General features: G+C 39.5%; 2 protein-coding genes across 2 annotated transcripts in view; both read left to right on the top strand.

Annotated features, from left to right (window-relative positions):
• Positions 1-2,021: 2,021 nt before the first annotated feature.
• Positions 2,022-13,222, top strand: LOC145467331 (uncharacterized). Its single transcript, XM_081450884.1, has 5 exons — positions 2,022-2,230; positions 6,413-6,562; positions 9,893-9,945; positions 11,245-11,319; positions 12,190-13,222. The coding sequence occupies exons 1-5, from the start codon at positions 2,022-2,024 to the stop codon at positions 12,960-12,962; spliced, it is 1,260 nt and encodes a 419-aa protein (XP_081307010.1). The 3' UTR covers positions 12,963-13,222.
• LOC145477805 (uncharacterized) overlaps positions 7,686-17,241 on the top strand; it is a 38,139-nt gene continuing 28,583 nt past the window's right edge. The window contains exon 1 of the mRNA XM_081455641.1: positions 7,686-8,779. The gene's annotated coding sequence lies outside the window, so the exon portion shown is untranslated. The remainder of the gene's footprint in view (positions 8,780-17,241) is intronic.

Here is a 17,241-nt window from a genome sequence, read left to right as displayed (position 1 = left end):
GCAAAAGATATTTAGACTGTATTTTAGCTGAAACAGAGGTAGGCTGTTAGAGACGCTGAAAGTGCTGTTGCGACGATTTTGTCATTAAAAAGATACCAAAAATGGTTTTTATGTTACCATTTACCATGTAGTTTTCAGATCTTTATAAATGTGTTTGCTTTTCTGTATGTAAAGGTGAATTCTAAAGAAAGCTGTGAAGAAATATCCTCTCCATCTCTTTTCAGAAAAATGCTGATGTCAGCATTTCTGTTGAAATTCAAGGCTAATTATCTCGAAAAAATGCGCGGCTACCCTCTTTTTTTATTTATGGATTCGGATAGCCCTTGCGCAAAGATCTACTTCTTCCGCAAGGTCCTAACCTGGCGCAAAAACCTTTGTATTTAGTAGGCACCGTCCTTAAGTAGTAAAAACTTGCTTACACCACATTCGTCTTACAAGCCTTGAACATATTTTCTGAATTTTTAAAACAGTATTTCGAGGGTGCTTAGGGGTTAGATGTTTCGGAGAATGCACTTTATATTTTGACGATGCAATATTTTAACCTGAACAACAGATAATGACGCAAGATTTTTCTCTCGACAATCTTCAATCCGGCAATATCCATTCCAAGTGTTACCAACTATCTCGGTAGTTGTAGCCTTTAAAAAGGCTACGGCTAGAAGGGTCTGACCGCCAGAAGTGTGGCAGCTCTCGTAAGCTTTTAATTCTCTTCATTGTTAGCAGCTGTTATTGTTTTAGAGCTAGGGGCATTGTTTCTGTTGTTTGTTCTATTGTTCTCTTAAAGGCTATCAAGCCATTCATATAAGACTTTACGCTGACCGCGGCTGGAATGGGGTAGCGATTGGGGCATCGGAGGGGGAGATGTCAATACAACATAATATATACAATACATGAATTTATATAGCGCTCATTTCCAGAGCTCAATGGCGCTTTATATATCAGGGCTGAAAAGTTCAGTACCAAAAGTTATAATGTTTCCTTGCAATTGTGGACCTTATTCCAGACTATTATATATACTCTATATACAGCTCCCTTAGGGAGGCGCGGTGGCCTCATGGTTAGTGCGCTCGTCTCCGGATCGAGCGGTCCGGGTTCGAGCCCTGGCCGGGGACATTGTGTTGTGTTCTTGGGCAAGACACTTTACTCTCACAGTGCCTCTCTCCACCCAGGTGTATAAATGGGTACCGGCGAACTTAATGCTGGGGGTAACCCTGCGATGGACTAGCATCGCATCCAGGGGGGAGTAGAAATACTCCTAGTCGCTTCATGCTACAGAAACCGGGATAAGCTCCGGCCTGATGGGCCACTTGGCTCGCATGCAGACTTTACCTATATACAGCTCCCTGACATTTTTAGCTTTTTAGTTTCAGTAAAAAGCGCATATAAGAACCCAGTGATTTAAGAACCTATAGGCTGAAATTTGGTATTTAAATAATCAGAAATAAAAAACCTGTTCACCCTGGCAAAGAAAAATAGGTTTTATACAAAGAAAAAAAACTCCAATTTTGATGGTCAAAATTCTGGAATTTTATTGTGTGAGAAACTTTTGACAAAAAGTTAAGGTGCCTATTGATTTACATTTTTTGGAATTTCACTAGAAATATGTTTTCCATAAAGCTACGGTGCAATATAGGGCATATAAAATCTAAATATCTTATAAGATAAAATATAGAAAAGTATTGGAAAGCAGTTTTGTTGTTGAAAATAAAAGTTCTAAACCATTATGTATTGGTAAATATATTAACTACTATTAAAATGGAGTAAATGATGTGTTGTTGCTATGAAAAAAGTTACGGAAATAATGGCTGAATTATTTCAGTCCCTTGAGTATAGTAGGAATCACTAGTTTTATACGACAGCATTCAACAATGACAGGATACGTTCAAAGACAAACTAGTTGAAGAGATTCCTGTTACACGTTAAAATGTTACTGTAGATAAAACGAACATTTTAGGTTTACATTTAGGGTGCGTCTCTTTGGGTTGATCTGGGTCAGGATCAGTGATCTAATCACTCGGATCATGGTATATCAAAGGAAAGACGAATCCACTCTGGTCACGGATTACTCGGCTCCTTTTATGCACCATGATCAGAATGATCTTGGATCATTGGTCAACTTGATCCTAGCCTGTAGAACGGGCGGATTAGACGGGCAGAGAGCGAAACGCGATACACGAGCGCAGAGCGCTCGTGGTCGCGCTCGTGTATCACCAGGACGGAAAAAGGCCGGGTACATATAAGCGCCCTGTATATCACAGTTCGTGGTACTTGATCCTGAGCGATCACCGCACTGGCCTCACCACAGGATTCTTGCTCGGCCCGCCAAAACGGGAGATTATGCACAGTCATTCTATACCTTTAAAACCATTTACAGTGTTGTGCGATCTTTCCACGGGTAGCCTGCAGAACAGGCGTAATTTTTTGCGTATTTTAGGGGAACAGAGGCGAAAGCGAGGCGAGCGCGAGGAGAAGGGCGCGAAAAAATAACGCTTTATTTTTTTCGCGCTTTTCCCCTCGCGCTCGCCTCGCTTTCACCTCTGTTTGCCTAAAAGACACAAAAAATTACGCCTGTTCTGCAGGCTATTCTACGGGTTGTATCATATCATTCTTTGCTGTTTCTCGTTTTCTGGTTGTAAGGTGTCACTTGATCGCTGATTTGTCTAGGTAAGCAGTTGAACTAGTAATTCTAAACCTTTTCGCAGCAATGCTTTATCGAAAATCGATTTAGAAATCTGCTTCACCTTTCAGCTGCTTGTGGAACCTCTCTTGTGCTCGCAGCTTCCTCATGTTTCGTCAACAAGCTGATATCAAACTGTTTGTTTCAGCGCACTTTGCGGCTTTTATCGATACATTCTTAGCATATTCCTGTCCCGTAGTAACATGAAATAATGCGCCGTTGAATCCGATCAATGGAGGTTTGGACAACATAACACAGGGCTCGATTGCCTCGGCTATGTCGGGTCTGGACTTCAGGATTAAGGACAGAGAGTCAGTTTTATATTGCGTGAAGATGCAATTAACTTCCAACTTCCACCAAAGGTACTCAGAAATCTTACCAGTACCAGAGATGCTAACAATACTTTCTACAGTTGTATGCCCTAAATTAGCTTTGTTTCATTTGTTAAAATCAACATTTCTAAGTAACAGTTGGCCAGTGCAGTTTAGGGCCCTTCATTTATGTCTCGTCAATCGGGCTGGCTCGGTTTCCGAGATCTTGCCTTGCCACTCTTTTGTTCGTAAAAATGTCAATGTGTTCATATGAGAAGCTTGGCTGGCCTTGTTACTGAGATCTCAGTTTCTGCAACCAAGATCTTGATTACATGGATGTTAAACTTATCATTTGGTGTTAGGTCCTTTATATCACATCTGGTTCAAGCAAAATTAATCTTTTATCGATTTTAATTTTTTTGGTTGCTGTTTCTATAGAAATATCAAATATCAAAACTTCAGTCTATTTCCAACAACTGGTGTAAGGTTAATATCAATTGGATGAAATGAAGTGTGGTAAAAAGCTCAATAAAAATGTTTGGTATGGTCCAAAATAACTGTATCTGGGCATTCCACTCTGATGAGTTTCTGTGCTCCTCTACCCAAAGTAGAAGTCCGCAGTGCTAATGATGCTCTCAATTAGATGTAATGCCTGGTAACTGTAGTTCTATTGTTCCAGCTACACCCCGGAGGCAGGGAAACACTCGAACTACAATGAACAAACAAAAGAAAAGTGACTGTGATTGATTGCTACACATAGAAACCTCTTAGAGGCTAATAATATTTGCCATATTGTGCAAAACTGAATATAACAGGAGTTAGATACAATGCACCAGTGATGGTAACGGGAGAAAACACTTTGATCATGAAAATTCTATATTTCCACTCTTCTACTGACGCTACATGTATAGATCAAGAGTTTGTGTGTCTAGTAATTGTGATGTCTTCTCATGTGTTGCACTGACTCTAGGAGTTTTTCACGAAACAGGTACCAAGACAACACCAGCCAAGGCAGCAAAACTGGAGAAAAGGACTGAAGATTATTGGTATTTACGACTTCTTAATGTTGTACAGTTTTAAACTTAAACCCACTGCCCCTGCTGTGGGCCAAATTCGAACTCAATGGCAGTTACTGTCTCGAGATAAGCAAGAACTCCCATGACACCTTGAACATTTAAACATGCAGATTAATGCTCTCTTAAAGTCTTGAGAGAGCACAGGGAGATAGAGACCAAGGTAGCACCATAAGATAGAGCCCCATACGTTAGAAAATATGGTAACCCATCGATCTAAAAAAATTTGGGTGTCACGTGACTGTCCGTATGTACGTCCGTACATCCGTACGTCCGTACGCCAAGCCTCATACCTTGAAAAATAAGAGGATAGCACCATTACCATCGGTACATCTTTGATATTGGACCTCCATGCTATGATTAATTGTCAGCTGTCAAAACAAGGTATCCGCTCACCAGTATCATGTGATCATATCGTGGGCTCAGGTTAACAGTTCCCATGTCTTTTGAAAGTTGACCGCCGACGAGGTACTGTTTTTTCTTTTTGGAGCTCAATTTGAGTTTTCTAAAATAATTTGTTTGTACTGGCAAACTCTTTTTCAGTTTTGTTCAAAGAAGGTGTGCCTAAGAATGAAGAATTAGAAAGACTGGCTACGAGTATCGACGACAAGTGGATCCAACTTGGTCGTCGATTAAAACTCGAGGAACCATTTCTTCAAGCCCTATGTAGAAATTTTGATTTACACCATGAAAGGGTGTTTGGGATACTGTTATATTGGAAAGAACAGCGCGGTTCTGCCGCAACATATAAGTCTTTATCTGATGCTTTAAAGCACAAGCTGGTGAAACGAAAAGACTTGGCGGAGAAGTATTGCTTCAAGCAACAGTAATCATGCCAGTAAATATGGCCGTATGTGACATAGTGTATTGTTATTAGTGTAAGTATGTAGTATTGTAAGTAATGCATTTTATTGTACTGTTAACAAAATAAAATGTCGAAAAAAAATATGGAGAAACAACCGTTATTTTATTTTTATAGAAAACTTGGTGTATGCGAAGCATACTTCTTTGTGTCAGTATTGAAAATATTTGCATAAGACGTGATAAAATACATTTCAGACGTTATAGTTGTGATGTTAAATGTACATATGATAAAATTCATCTCAGACGTTTTAGTTATGATGTAAAATGTCATGGTCATGGGTTATGGGCTTAATTCCTGTCGGGTACTCAGATTTTTTCTGTCCCACTGCACGCTCTAGTCATGATGATCAGATCATTTTTCACATTTCATTACCGAGCTTAAAATTCACCATCTTTATTCACTTATCACACTCACGATGACTTCGACAATGCTGATCCTAACAGTATGCAAGACGCACGTCATATATGAACTCAGTTAAATGGTTCTGCTCCCCATGATTTCTCGTAGTTCTGTGGATAGAGCGCCCGGTCGGTGTTGAGGAGGTCATGGGTTCGATTCCTGTCGGGAACGTTAACTCAGATTTTTTCTTTGTCCCACGCTCCTGTAATGTTAATTAGTTCACTTTTCACATTTCATTTCTGAGCTTAAAATTCATGATCTCTATTCACTTATGAACTATACCTTATCAATCAACGTCCTGGCTGAAATGTCCATCGCACTGATCAGTCTAAATCCCGAGGGAGACCGCCTCTTGTCCGCCTGAGAGTGCTAGAATGTCTGCAGTCTGCTGTTGTCTCGAACTCGCCAACGCAATACAGGACTAGAGACGTCCAAACTCCTTCTCGTCCATAGCGACATTTTGCGTTCTTGGAGTCGCGGAAGTGAATGCTCGGCGGACCGCTAACTTTCTAGAGGGCAGCTGACATTTAAGGTTGACATAGTTGTGGTTGCTAAGCTCCAACAAAACAAGTCAGGGAGCGAGTATATTGTAGGGGGCGGTCGCCCTTTTAAGAGCTGCATTTATCAATGTGTAGCGTAATAATCTACACCTACTTTGACCTGAGCGTATTATGTGTTTCTCGGTAAATGCATCAGTAACACATTTAAGCAGAAACTACAGTGCAGGTAGATTCATGTAGTTTTAAATAATAAGATAAAATTAGATGCGTAGCATCTTTTCCTCAGTGTAAACCGCCAGAAGTAGTATAAAACAAAGTGACAATTTCCAGTAAGGGTTGCGGAGGTATTAGTTTTTCTGGCTTTTAATTCAAAAGGCAGTTGACGATTGGAAAGGTTTACAGCATTTTCGTCCCCAGAGGCCTATTTCTATCGGTCAGCACCGAGAATGGTCCAACACCGGAAGTCTGCCATGCACGGTCTTCCTGTCAACTCTGGCAAATCTGATTGGCTGGGAATACGAAACGAGTGGTAACGAGATTGGGCCTCCATCCGTTTTTGTGTTTTATTTGTGTGCTTATGTTTTCAGCGTTTGCTTGGTGAGCTCAAGTAGCACGGAGGACAAAGGACACAACGGCCAGGCATTCCAGTTGTATTCTTCGCTAGTCGCAAAGCGGGTCGCGAAGCTTAGAATGATGGAGACAAACAAAGAGAAGTGCTCTTCTCTGACTCCTCGGCTGTAATTCATATAAATTTTATAAGCCGACTGGGAGGTCCGTATAAAAATGCTGTCCGGGACGAACCAGTACATAGCAAGGGCGCGCGCGAAAACTGTGTTCGCCACCTTAATCTTATAGGTAGTTTGGTTTTATCAACTGGGCTGATAATGTGAATTAATATTGGCCACCGTAAAGAGATTCGAATCTCTTTACGGTGGACAATTCAAATTATCAACCCAGTTGATAAAACCAAATTATCTTGTCATACTCCTCACCGACACAGCACTATAGTTTCTTTAGAACCTTACTCCCCCTTAATCTTATAGGCCCTATCAACAAATGCGACCTACTTTGTAAGAGTGTGCGGTAAAGCTGGGAAATAATTGGCTAATAACCCAGTGAAGGTTTTATTTTATTACCATCATTTTTATTGGTAAACTGTTTGAGCGATCAATAGTCCCATGTTTATTTGCCATTCGATAAATTCGTCGGGGATCATTTCAGGGCTGACTCAAAGAAAAATTAGCATCATTTCGGGGTCGAGATCACCTCGGGGGCTGTACAGTTCCCCCCAGCATTTTCAGCTCCATTTGTCATCTAAAAATACAGGCAATTCTTGTTTTAGGATTCCGGGCCTTGGTTTTCGGAATTCCGGGTTTCTGGGTTTCCGGCATTCCTTCTATTACAGTTTTAGGAGACTTGCACATTGACATGAACTGTTTAACGCAGCACTTTTAGAGAAAACGGAAAGAATACTATTCAAACGTTATTACCCTACCTTTTGGTCTCAATGTTGTGGAAACTGTCCGTACAGAAGAGTGAACATTACAAGAAAACAACCTTCTTGAAACAGAAAACATGGCCTCCACTGCCTTTCCCACAGTGATTTGGGTATCCCATGTTCAGTGGGAACCCCCAGTCAGTAGGGATACCCAAAACAATGAAAGCGTTAAATACCACAGACTGGGGCAAGTGAAATCATCCATAATCTACTCAAAAACCCTTTATATCCTTACGAATCTTTGTCTTAATAACTGAAAGCTTTCTTAATCTTGATATAAACACATAACGTCGCTGAAAAGAGTCGCAATTTATAACAGACTGCCTGATCCGAGTTTGCAATATAACGACGTACAAAACCGATTCACTCGCTACAGTTCCTTGTATGAACATGCGCTTGCTGTCTATGGATAACCCTTGAAATGGACGTTATAAATATAAATAAATAAATATGAATAAAGTGGACAAGGCTTAAATCTTCGGACAAAGGGAAGCAAAGAAAAGTAGGGATACCCAAATCCCTAGTGATTTGTGTATCCCCTTCCTAAGTGTTGGCTTGTGGTCATTTCTTTACTTCAGGGTAGCGCCAAATCGACCGTTGTTAAAAAGGCAAACTAAACTCACAAAGTGAAAAGGCATTCAAGGGAGGAAAGGACTAGCAATTCCAAAATGTAAGGGATACTTAAATCCCTAGTGATATGGGTAACCCGCTCCAGAGAGTTTGTTTGTCCTCGTTTCTTTAACTCATGCCAGGGTAGCCGAACCGACCGAAGATTAAAATGTAAAGCAAACTTACACGAAAGCCGAAAGAGACGAAAGCCATTCTAATGAGGAAAGGAATAAAATGGTCAACATATAAGGGATAACCAAATCTCTAGTGATACGGGTATTCCCTTCCAGAGAGTTCATTAGGTATCTTTTCTTTAATTCAGGGTAGCCGAATCGACCGAAGACGAGAAGGAAAAGCAAACTTGCAAACTGACGGAAGTCATTCCAGGGAGAAAAGGACTAGAAATGCTAAATTGTAAGGGATACCTAAATCCCTAGTAATATCGGGGTATCCCCTTCAAATATGTTTATTTGTTATCGTTTCTTTTGAGCTACGTATTGTGTTTATATCAAGCTCTACAACGCTTTAATTTCTTGAGACAAAGCTTCGTAAGAAGATGATTAGGTTTTGAGCAGACTTGTGGATGATTTCACTTGCCCCAGTTTTAAGCTTTTAGTGTTTTGGGTATCCGCAGTGGGGATACTCAAGACACTAGGGATTTGGGTTCGGCCGTACCCAAAACTTGAGGATACGCAAATCACTGTGACACCGCCAATGAGCATGCGGTCAGCGGCTTGCCGCCACTGACCATAAACAACGGTTCCAAGTCACGTGATGCATTTCGGCGGGAACTGGAAAAAGATAGACTTTCTGGAGAATAGCAGATCGAAGGAGTTGTTGATTTCTCGGGATTAGTTTTATTCAAACTAGTAAGTATAGTAGCTTTGTTATGAATGTTCTTATCTCCGTTTAGATAAAACAGGGTCAGAGCCACTTTGATTTACGATTGACTGATTCCGTTGATCTAGCGAAGCTCTTCAAATTAAGATGCACGTTCGAGAATTGACTTCAGTGTTTCGATGATTTCGAGTGGTTAAATTAGTCATTTCATGTTCAGTTATTAAAATCTTTCTAGGTATTCATGTATAATTGTGAACAGCACACCAGTAAATGAAGGCTGGCATGGCCAGTCGAACCCAATCGAACTAAATTTCAATCCATGGATTGAGTTCGATCGAAATCGATTGAAATTCAACTCACACAAAAATAATTGGACAATCGAAGTCAATCGAACGCTTGAATTCCGAACTCTTGAGTTTTGTAAAACTGTGGCTAAAAATCAGTAACAAGTCTTTCGAGGCTCGAGCTACTTCCAAAGGGGTTACTCTGTTCCCTGCTCCCTTGAAAATTTTATTTTTACTCTGTTGTTCCCCATAATAAATTCCATTTTCCCCTAGACTTTGTTGTCAAAGTTTCCTTTAGTAGTAAAGATAACCTTGTTCTCTCAAATTAATTCCAAAAATATATCTTGTTCCCTGGAGATAAAGTGATCATGTTCCCTTATTCACCGAAAGACCTGGAAGATCCTTACTTTGGTAGAACACATGTTTTTTTTGTGTTTTTGAGACCACACAATGCATCAATTTCTGTTTCTGCCCATAACATGATCTTTGTTCAAGTGAATTTATTCACTGAAGTTCGGTTACACAGTTGAACGTAATCCATTGGATTGTGTTGATTTTGAGTTTGGTTGCCAAACTCAATCGAGCACAATCTAATGGATTGCATTCACTTGGGTTCAATCTGTGCGATTGAGTTCGATTGGTTTGGAAATCGTACTCACACAAAATTCAGTGTTCAATTTTGATTTGAAATCAAAGGGCTTGTTGAAAGAAGCCTATAAAATAGGGTTGAATGTGCATGTAAGTTGTCTTAATTTGCATTGTTAAAAAAATTAAATTCTAGTCATCTGGTGAAAGAAATAACAATTAAGTAACAGTTTGATGCTTTCCTTTTGTAGACATGATATGGCTGGTAAAAAGAAAGCCTCAAATTCCTGCAAAAGAAAGGGAGGTAAGACAAGCCTGTTCTCTCTGATACGTACACTCACCAAAAAGGCATTTGCAACATGATGAGAAAGTGACCTATGTCTTTAGACTTTTTATTTTTTATTTTATTTAATTTTTTTTTTTTTTTTTCGCCTCTCTGTTTCCTCCTTTTGACCTTCTACTGGTCTTGCTTCCAGTTGAAGAATTCCCAAGAAAGCGTCATCAAGACGGGAAATTCTCAGCAGAGAGTAGCCTTAGTATAAGAGAAATTTTGCTCCGAGTTTTTCACTCATATTTCTAAGCATTTTCGTGCATACTATTACTCAATTGCCCCAATTTTATAACAGTGTCCCCAATCAGTCATGTAGCCAAATACCCCGACAGTAAAATTAAGTTGATGATGATGATGATCACTCTAACCTGGGTATCGCTGGAAAGATCTTTTCCTACTGCAGAACTTGAGTACAGATGATGCTGGTAACCGATGAAAAGTAGACATTGTTGAGACATCTTCGTAGCAAGTGCTCATGCGTTCAGTGCATAAAGAGTAGAAAAATAGACACAAATTCCTCTTAACAAAGTGAGTTTCAATTCAACGGGCAAAAGAGATAAATTAACTATTGTTTAGGCAAAGAAATCCCAGACTGCCGTTTTCCTGTCACTGTCAAGTGCTGTTGAGCATTTCCTTTCTATCAGCAGCTCGGTAGCTCAGCAGCAGGATACATGCAAGCACAAGAAGAAGAACTGTTGGTTGCAAACAAGAAAAAAATAATAGAGTTAAGGTGTATGGAGAGGACAAGTAAATGTTTGAATTTAAAGCGGCCCCGAGTAAGAAGTATTGCAGTTGCTAAACGTCTACAGCTGTACCCAGCCTAGGCTTCGCAGCAGATGCTGTTTGACTTTTCTTGTGATAGAAAAAGGTGTTCTGCGAGATATCAGAATTTTCTTTCTACTATTAATTTTATCTATAAAGCTTTATAGTTGAGGAGAGTTTTCACTCGTCATAACAGCCTTTGCACAGTGTTCACCAACTGCAAATCGACGACGACGTTTGTTCAGTGTTCAGTGTCAGAAATTTTATACCTTTCAAATATACTTTCTGTACAGCATTGCAACACTTGCTCTCCGAGAAAAGTTCAAACTGTCCATTGTCTGCTATCAATTAGTTCTGTTTAAGCAGCTTCTCTATAACTGCAGTTTAGTTACGAAACACCATGGTACTTAAACCTCTCTCATGAAAACACAACATGAGTACATGTATATACTAAATAAATGATGATGATAGTAACGTATGCATCCTCCATGAGTGTGTGATTAAATGCAGGTTCTCCCAAAGAAACTGCATCAAAGAAGAGAAAGACTGAAACAAAAATATCCAAACAATCTAAAACAAGGAAAGGTGACTATGATTGATTATGCCTTTTACAGGGAAGCAGGGATGGTGCAGTGGTGAGGATGCTTGCCTCCCAACAGTGTGGCCTGGGTTTGATTCTGACCTGGTGCCACATGTGGGTTGAGTTTGTTGTTGGTTCTTGTCTTGCTCAGAAGGCTTAAATTTCTCTGGGAACTCTTGTTCTCTTCTCTCCAGAAAAACCAACATTTCCAAATTGCAATTTGACCAGGATAGATCTATCAAGAAGACCTACATGGACAATAAAACCAGCTAAGGCTGATTTGGCTTTGTCTCTAAATATTGTGATATATTTTAATTTTTGTTAAGAAAATTTTTGCACTGTTCAAACTCAATACAGTAACCCACTGCCCCTCTATGCGGGGCCAATTGCAACTGCCCATCTGTTCATATACTATTATTGTGAAAAAAGTATGACTTGAAATACTTTTGCGATTTACACAAAATCAAACTATAGAATTTCTTTAATCTTGCATATTCCACTTGCCATACTCCATAGAAAAGACTCTCAATATGGAATGCTATTGTGAAGCTAGGAAAAAGACAATTAGGCATCACAAAACTAAACCACAAACAGCACCAGAAGTTTGTGGTTTTTCAGGTTTGCTCGCATGTCATGAACTTTATAGTGATTGGTCAGTACACAATAAACCTGTCTGAATCAAATAAGAGGTTTGCGGTTTTTTGACTTGCGTAGTCAAAATTGATCCTAGTGCATTAAGTACTGCTGTGACTGTCTAACTCATGTTGTTCCTGTTTACCTAGTTGCTTTCTGATTTCTTTTGATGCTTATAGTTCATTTTGTCAGTGACAAAAACTCCAGAAAACTTTTCAATATCTTTTTTTTTTGTATTTCAGAAAATCTTCCAAGCCACATAAATACTAAATCCAACAGATGTACATCAAGTTTGAAAACACACCTAAGGATTCACAGTGGTGAGAAACCCTACAAATGCACTCAGTGTGACAAATGTTTCAAACAATCATCAACGTTGAAACAACATATGAAGATTCACAGTGGTGAGGAACCCTACAAATGCACTCAGTGTGACAAATGTTTCAAACAATCATCAACGTTGAAACAACATATGAGGATTCACAGTGGTGAGAAACCCTACAAATGCACTCAGTGTGACAAATGTTTCAAACAATCATCAACGTTGAAACAACATATGAGGATTCACAGTGGTGAGAAACCCTACAAATGCACTCAGTGTGACAAATGTTTTAACCAATCATCGCATTTGAAAACACACCTAAGGATTCACAGTGGTGAGAAACCCTACAAATGCACTCAGTGTAACAGATGCTTTAACAGCTCATCGGATTTGAAAAGACACCTAAGGATTCACAGTGGCAAGAAGCCCTACAAATGCACTCAGTATGAGAAATGCTTTAACTATTCATGGCATTTGAAAACACACCTAAGGATTCACAGTGGTGAGAAACCCTACAAATGCACTCAGTGTGACAAATCTTTTAACCAATCATCAAATGCTTCAAGACACAGATGCAGGAAACGTTCCTCTGAAGACAGAGAAAATTTCACCTGCTGGATGTGTGGAGAATACTGTCATAATGTATGCGGGATTCTCTTTCACATGTCTGAACATGGTATGCGGAAATCTTGATACTCAGGGTATACTCCTGTTTGAAAAAAAAAAATGTCAAATAGGAATTTATATGATTAGTGATAATAGCATGTAGTATTCACAGTGGACCAGTACCTTACCAGATTTTTATTAGCTATTATCTAAATCAATTACACGACTGGTTTGAGAATTCTTAAAATCCCAGACTACATTAGTTTCTATGCATTGTTAGTTCCTGTTTGTCTTGTTTTTAATCTTTCTATTATTCTATTTTGTTATTGAAATTAAATGTACATTTTGATTTAAGAGGCTTTTTTTTTTCAAGAATTTACCCTTGGCACTCAGTCAGTCAGTCACATAGCATATGAACTATCTTGGTAGTTGGAAAGTTGGGATATTAGATTAGCTACCTTAACATTAGCCTCCAGCGCAGACGCTTTTTAGGCTCATCATGGCCTGATGAAGAGATTGCTTTTGCGCATTAAAATAATACTGTAGGTTCAAAGTTAAGGAAGCCATCACTTTGTAGTAGTTGATATTGCAATTGATAATAGAAAAACGTGGTCCTGTATTTTTGTCGCTGGTTTTTGCTTCGTTTATAAAGACGCCGCTACGAAAACCGAGTGGCATACGCAATATCTCGAAAACGAAGCGAAGCTTAGCGGAAAAATTACGGGACATTGTTAAACATACCTAAACAAAACTGCATGCGAAATTTGGAGCGTTTTCGACAAAGTTCACTTTTGATGAAAATACCTAGCGCCCTTTTCCCGCCGAGGTCTTCAAATAAACGAAGCCGGGCCTTTGTTATGATAAACAGAGCCGATCCTTTGTTATAATAGCCAAGCCAAGGCTTTGTTATAAGTCGAAGTCTCGCCTCGGTTTATCATAACAAAGGATCGGCCCGCCGCGTCTGCAAGGACTTTGATTTCACTTAGAAAGCAGCAAAATGTCAATTTCACGCAACGTATAAGCTCAATGATGTTGATTTTAGGTCAAAAAAGGTTTAAATGTTGATTTCACGTTAACGCGTGACAGCAAGGAGGTTGATTTCTCTTAGAAACGAGCAAAATGTCAATTTCACGCAACGCATAAGCTCAATGATGTTGATTTCAGGTCTAAATAGGTTAAAATGTTGATTTGACGTTAACGCGTGACGGCAAGGAGGTTGATTTCACTTAGAAACCAACAAAATGTCACTTTCACGCAGCGCATAAGCTCAATGATGTTGATTTCAGGTCTAAATAGGTTAAAATGTTGATTTCACGTTAACGCGTGACGGCAAGGATGTTGGTTTCACTTAGAAACCAGCAAAATGTCAATGTCACGCAGCGCATACGCTCAATGATGTTGATTTCAGGTCTAAATAGGTTAAAATGTTGATTTCACGTTAACGCTTGACGGCAAGGATGTTGGTTTCACTTAGAAACCAGCAAAATGTCAATTTCACGCAACGTATAAGCTCAATGATGTTAATTTCAGGTCTAAATAGGTTAAAATGTTGATTTCACGTTAACGCTTGACGGTAAGGATGCTAGTTTCACTTAGAAACCAGCAAAATGGTAATTTCACGCAACTTATAAGCTCAATGATGTTGATTTCACGTGAAAACGCGCTATAAATAGGGCTGACAGATTAAAAGATTAACCCTTCTCCGCAACGTACGGGTCTCCATACATCTGCATGTCCGCTGATCCCAGAAGCACAAAACACTACAAATCATGCCGATTTGAAATAAAATCAACGCAACCTGGATCACAGATCTATGTTACAATCGATCGCTACTTGTTGGCCATTCTTATGTTTAAACAATCTAGTTACCAGTTCGAGAAACGTCCGCAGAACGTGATCGCAATGCATGCCGGGAAGGGTCTTTACACCTCGTGCGCGGGAAAACATGGCGGTCGATACAAGACAAATTTTATCACTCTAACACCAGTTTTCGCTTTCCAAACTTTGACGCTAGCAACGCTTGGCAAATGGGCCACGACTCACCAGAGGGTATTTTTCTTGGGTAAGAACTGCTCTTGGACTTTGCTGCCTGGCTCGATCTGACTTCGAACGCCGATAACACGATTACGGTATATCAGCTGCCTTCGAAGTTTCAGAACACATTTTGATTCTTTAAAACGTGCTGATGACTTACGGGTTTATCGAGACTTAATGATGCCTCTCAACCACCAGGCAGGCATACAAGGTACTTTAAAACAATGCTTAAGATATTAGTTGACAGAGCTCTAATGCGGCACATCTCTTTTTTGTTCGATGAATTTCGTTTGACGCTCGATCGATTCACGTGTTGTGCTCACGTCACAATAGCCGATGTAAACAATCTGTTCCCAGATTTCCGCTCTATATATGCTGTGAGATTTGAGTTTGACTTCATACACTATAAACAGTCTGCCTGTTTGCTGTTCAACAAATAAACTCCTAAAGACATGGCTGGGAAAAGCCAAGTATTTTTGCATACGTTATAACTCGAAAACGAAGCAAAAACCAGCGACAAAAATACAGGGCCGCGTTTTTCTATTACATTGAAGACCACATGCAAAAATTCAAGCCCATTCGCGAATATTTTTTTTTTCACCCAAATCGTCACTTAGCATGGTTTTGCACTCACCCCTTCAATAAAGCTCTCTGCACGCATTGCAGGCCTATGATGAGGGACCATAAGGCTCTCTGCACGCATTGCAGGCCTATGATGAGGGAGCATAATTATTAGTTTTTTTGAAACAATTTTAGACCTTGTCGGCCAATAAAATGTTGCAGGTAAGAGTTTCACATGCAAAATTCCCACAACGTAAACAAAACACCCAAGTGAGATAGAATCCAATGGGTGTGGACCGATGAACAATCAACACAATTTGTATATATAAAAATTATCTTATTGTCGTGAAACCATTAGTCATATAATCGACAAGTTTATTGATTGGATTATAATTCGATGTGAGACATACACACATATATATATATATATTACCATTATCATTTAGGATCAAAACTAATGAATCATCAAATGACCAAGTTTTCAAAGAGGTAGGCAACTTCTTGCAACTTTGTTGGGTTTCAAACTTTGTTGTCGAACTGTATTGTTTGCATTCTTTGATTTCATTGGTTGGTTTACACCAAAAGACAACATCCTTTGCTCTTGGTGATGTTCCTAGTGCCCTGGTTGTTTTTCACTGGTATTGAATTATGTTGCATTGAATTCTTTGTATTAACCAGGGCTTAATAACTTTTCGAGAAGTTGTGTTTCAGCTGCAGACACAAACGGCTGTATCATGTTTGATTGACATGTCTCTTTGTAATAATTAAATGACCAAAGAAGGCAGGTTAACATTCTGTCTACTGGCTTGTTTCGTTTTCTTCTTTCCTTGGGTGAAACTTCCGACTGACTTCCCGTGGTCACACTGCCTTCTCTTAGGGATGGTTTGAAACATTCAAAGCCTCCAAGCGAGAGCAAAGCATCCTGAGTCGTCCCCAGAACGTTATTGTAGAAAGGACTTAGCTAGTCGTCAAGTTTAAAATTATTTCCGTAGAAAAAAGCATGTTATCGCTTAACCGTGGATAAAAGTTTTTGTTGAAATTCGCTCAGCTCTTATTGTGAGCTCAACAGGCCACTCTTGAAGGGTTTAAGGGCGGTAACTGTTGAAATAATTCTATTTTTTGTCGCAGTGGGACTTGGAATATGGTTACCACCCAAATCAAATTGACATTTCCAACGGCCAACAATCACCCTGCTCCAACGTGATTGATAGACTGATTCATTGATTGGACCACGAACAAAGTCATTTTCTTTGCTTTCAAATGCTTGCTGTCATTTGTTGAAATTTCTCGGCTGGCTCTGGTTGAAGTCGTTACACAGAAAAACGTAACATTGTTTATCAGGCGTTAATTCAAGGACTGGCGTTTAAAAACAATATAAAGCCCCGGACACAGGGTGCAACATTTCGAGTATTTTTTTGCGCAACTTTTTTTTTTTTGCTCAATTCCTGGAATTGTTACGCACAACATTGCAGAAGCAGAATTAGATTCTACTTGTGCAAGTGTAGTTGCAAGTCTTTTTTTCCCTTTCAATATTGCACTTAGCAATTTCAGTATGGACACAAGATGTAATTGATAGGGACTATTGGGCACATGGTTGCACCGTGTGTCTGGGCCTTCATTATATAATCGTGATGTTTGTGAATGCCATCTGTCATGTGATATCGGGAAAACAAGTGCAAAAACGACACTAACTGACTCGTCCCCAGGAAAGGCGAGAAACTATTAGCACGTGAAAAAGATAGCCTGCATAGCTCGACGGTTTAAGCAATTT

Source organism: Orbicella franksi, chromosome 2, assembly GCF_964199315.1.
Source record: "Orbicella franksi chromosome 2, jaOrbFran1.1, whole genome shotgun sequence".
In the NCBI taxonomy this organism is placed as follows: Eukaryota; Metazoa; Cnidaria; class Anthozoa; order Scleractinia; family Merulinidae; genus Orbicella; species Orbicella franksi.
The sequence above is the reverse complement of the archived record's forward strand: the minus strand, read 5'-3'. Positions and strand labels throughout refer to the sequence as shown.

Excerpts from the sequence above, each read along its gene's own strand:
- LOC145467331 (XM_081450884.1), top strand. The coding sequence starts at position 2,022 with ATGGTATATCAAAGGAAAGACGAATCCACTCTGGTCACGGATTACTCG. Across the intron at positions 2,231-6,412 it reads CCAGGACGGAAAAAGGCCGG|CGTTTGCTTGGTGAGCTCAA; the intron begins GTACATATAAGC and ends TTATGTTTTCAG. Across the intron at positions 9,946-11,244 it reads TTCCTGCAAAAGAAAGGGAG|GTTCTCCCAAAGAAACTGCA; the intron begins GTAAGACAAGCC and ends GATTAAATGCAG.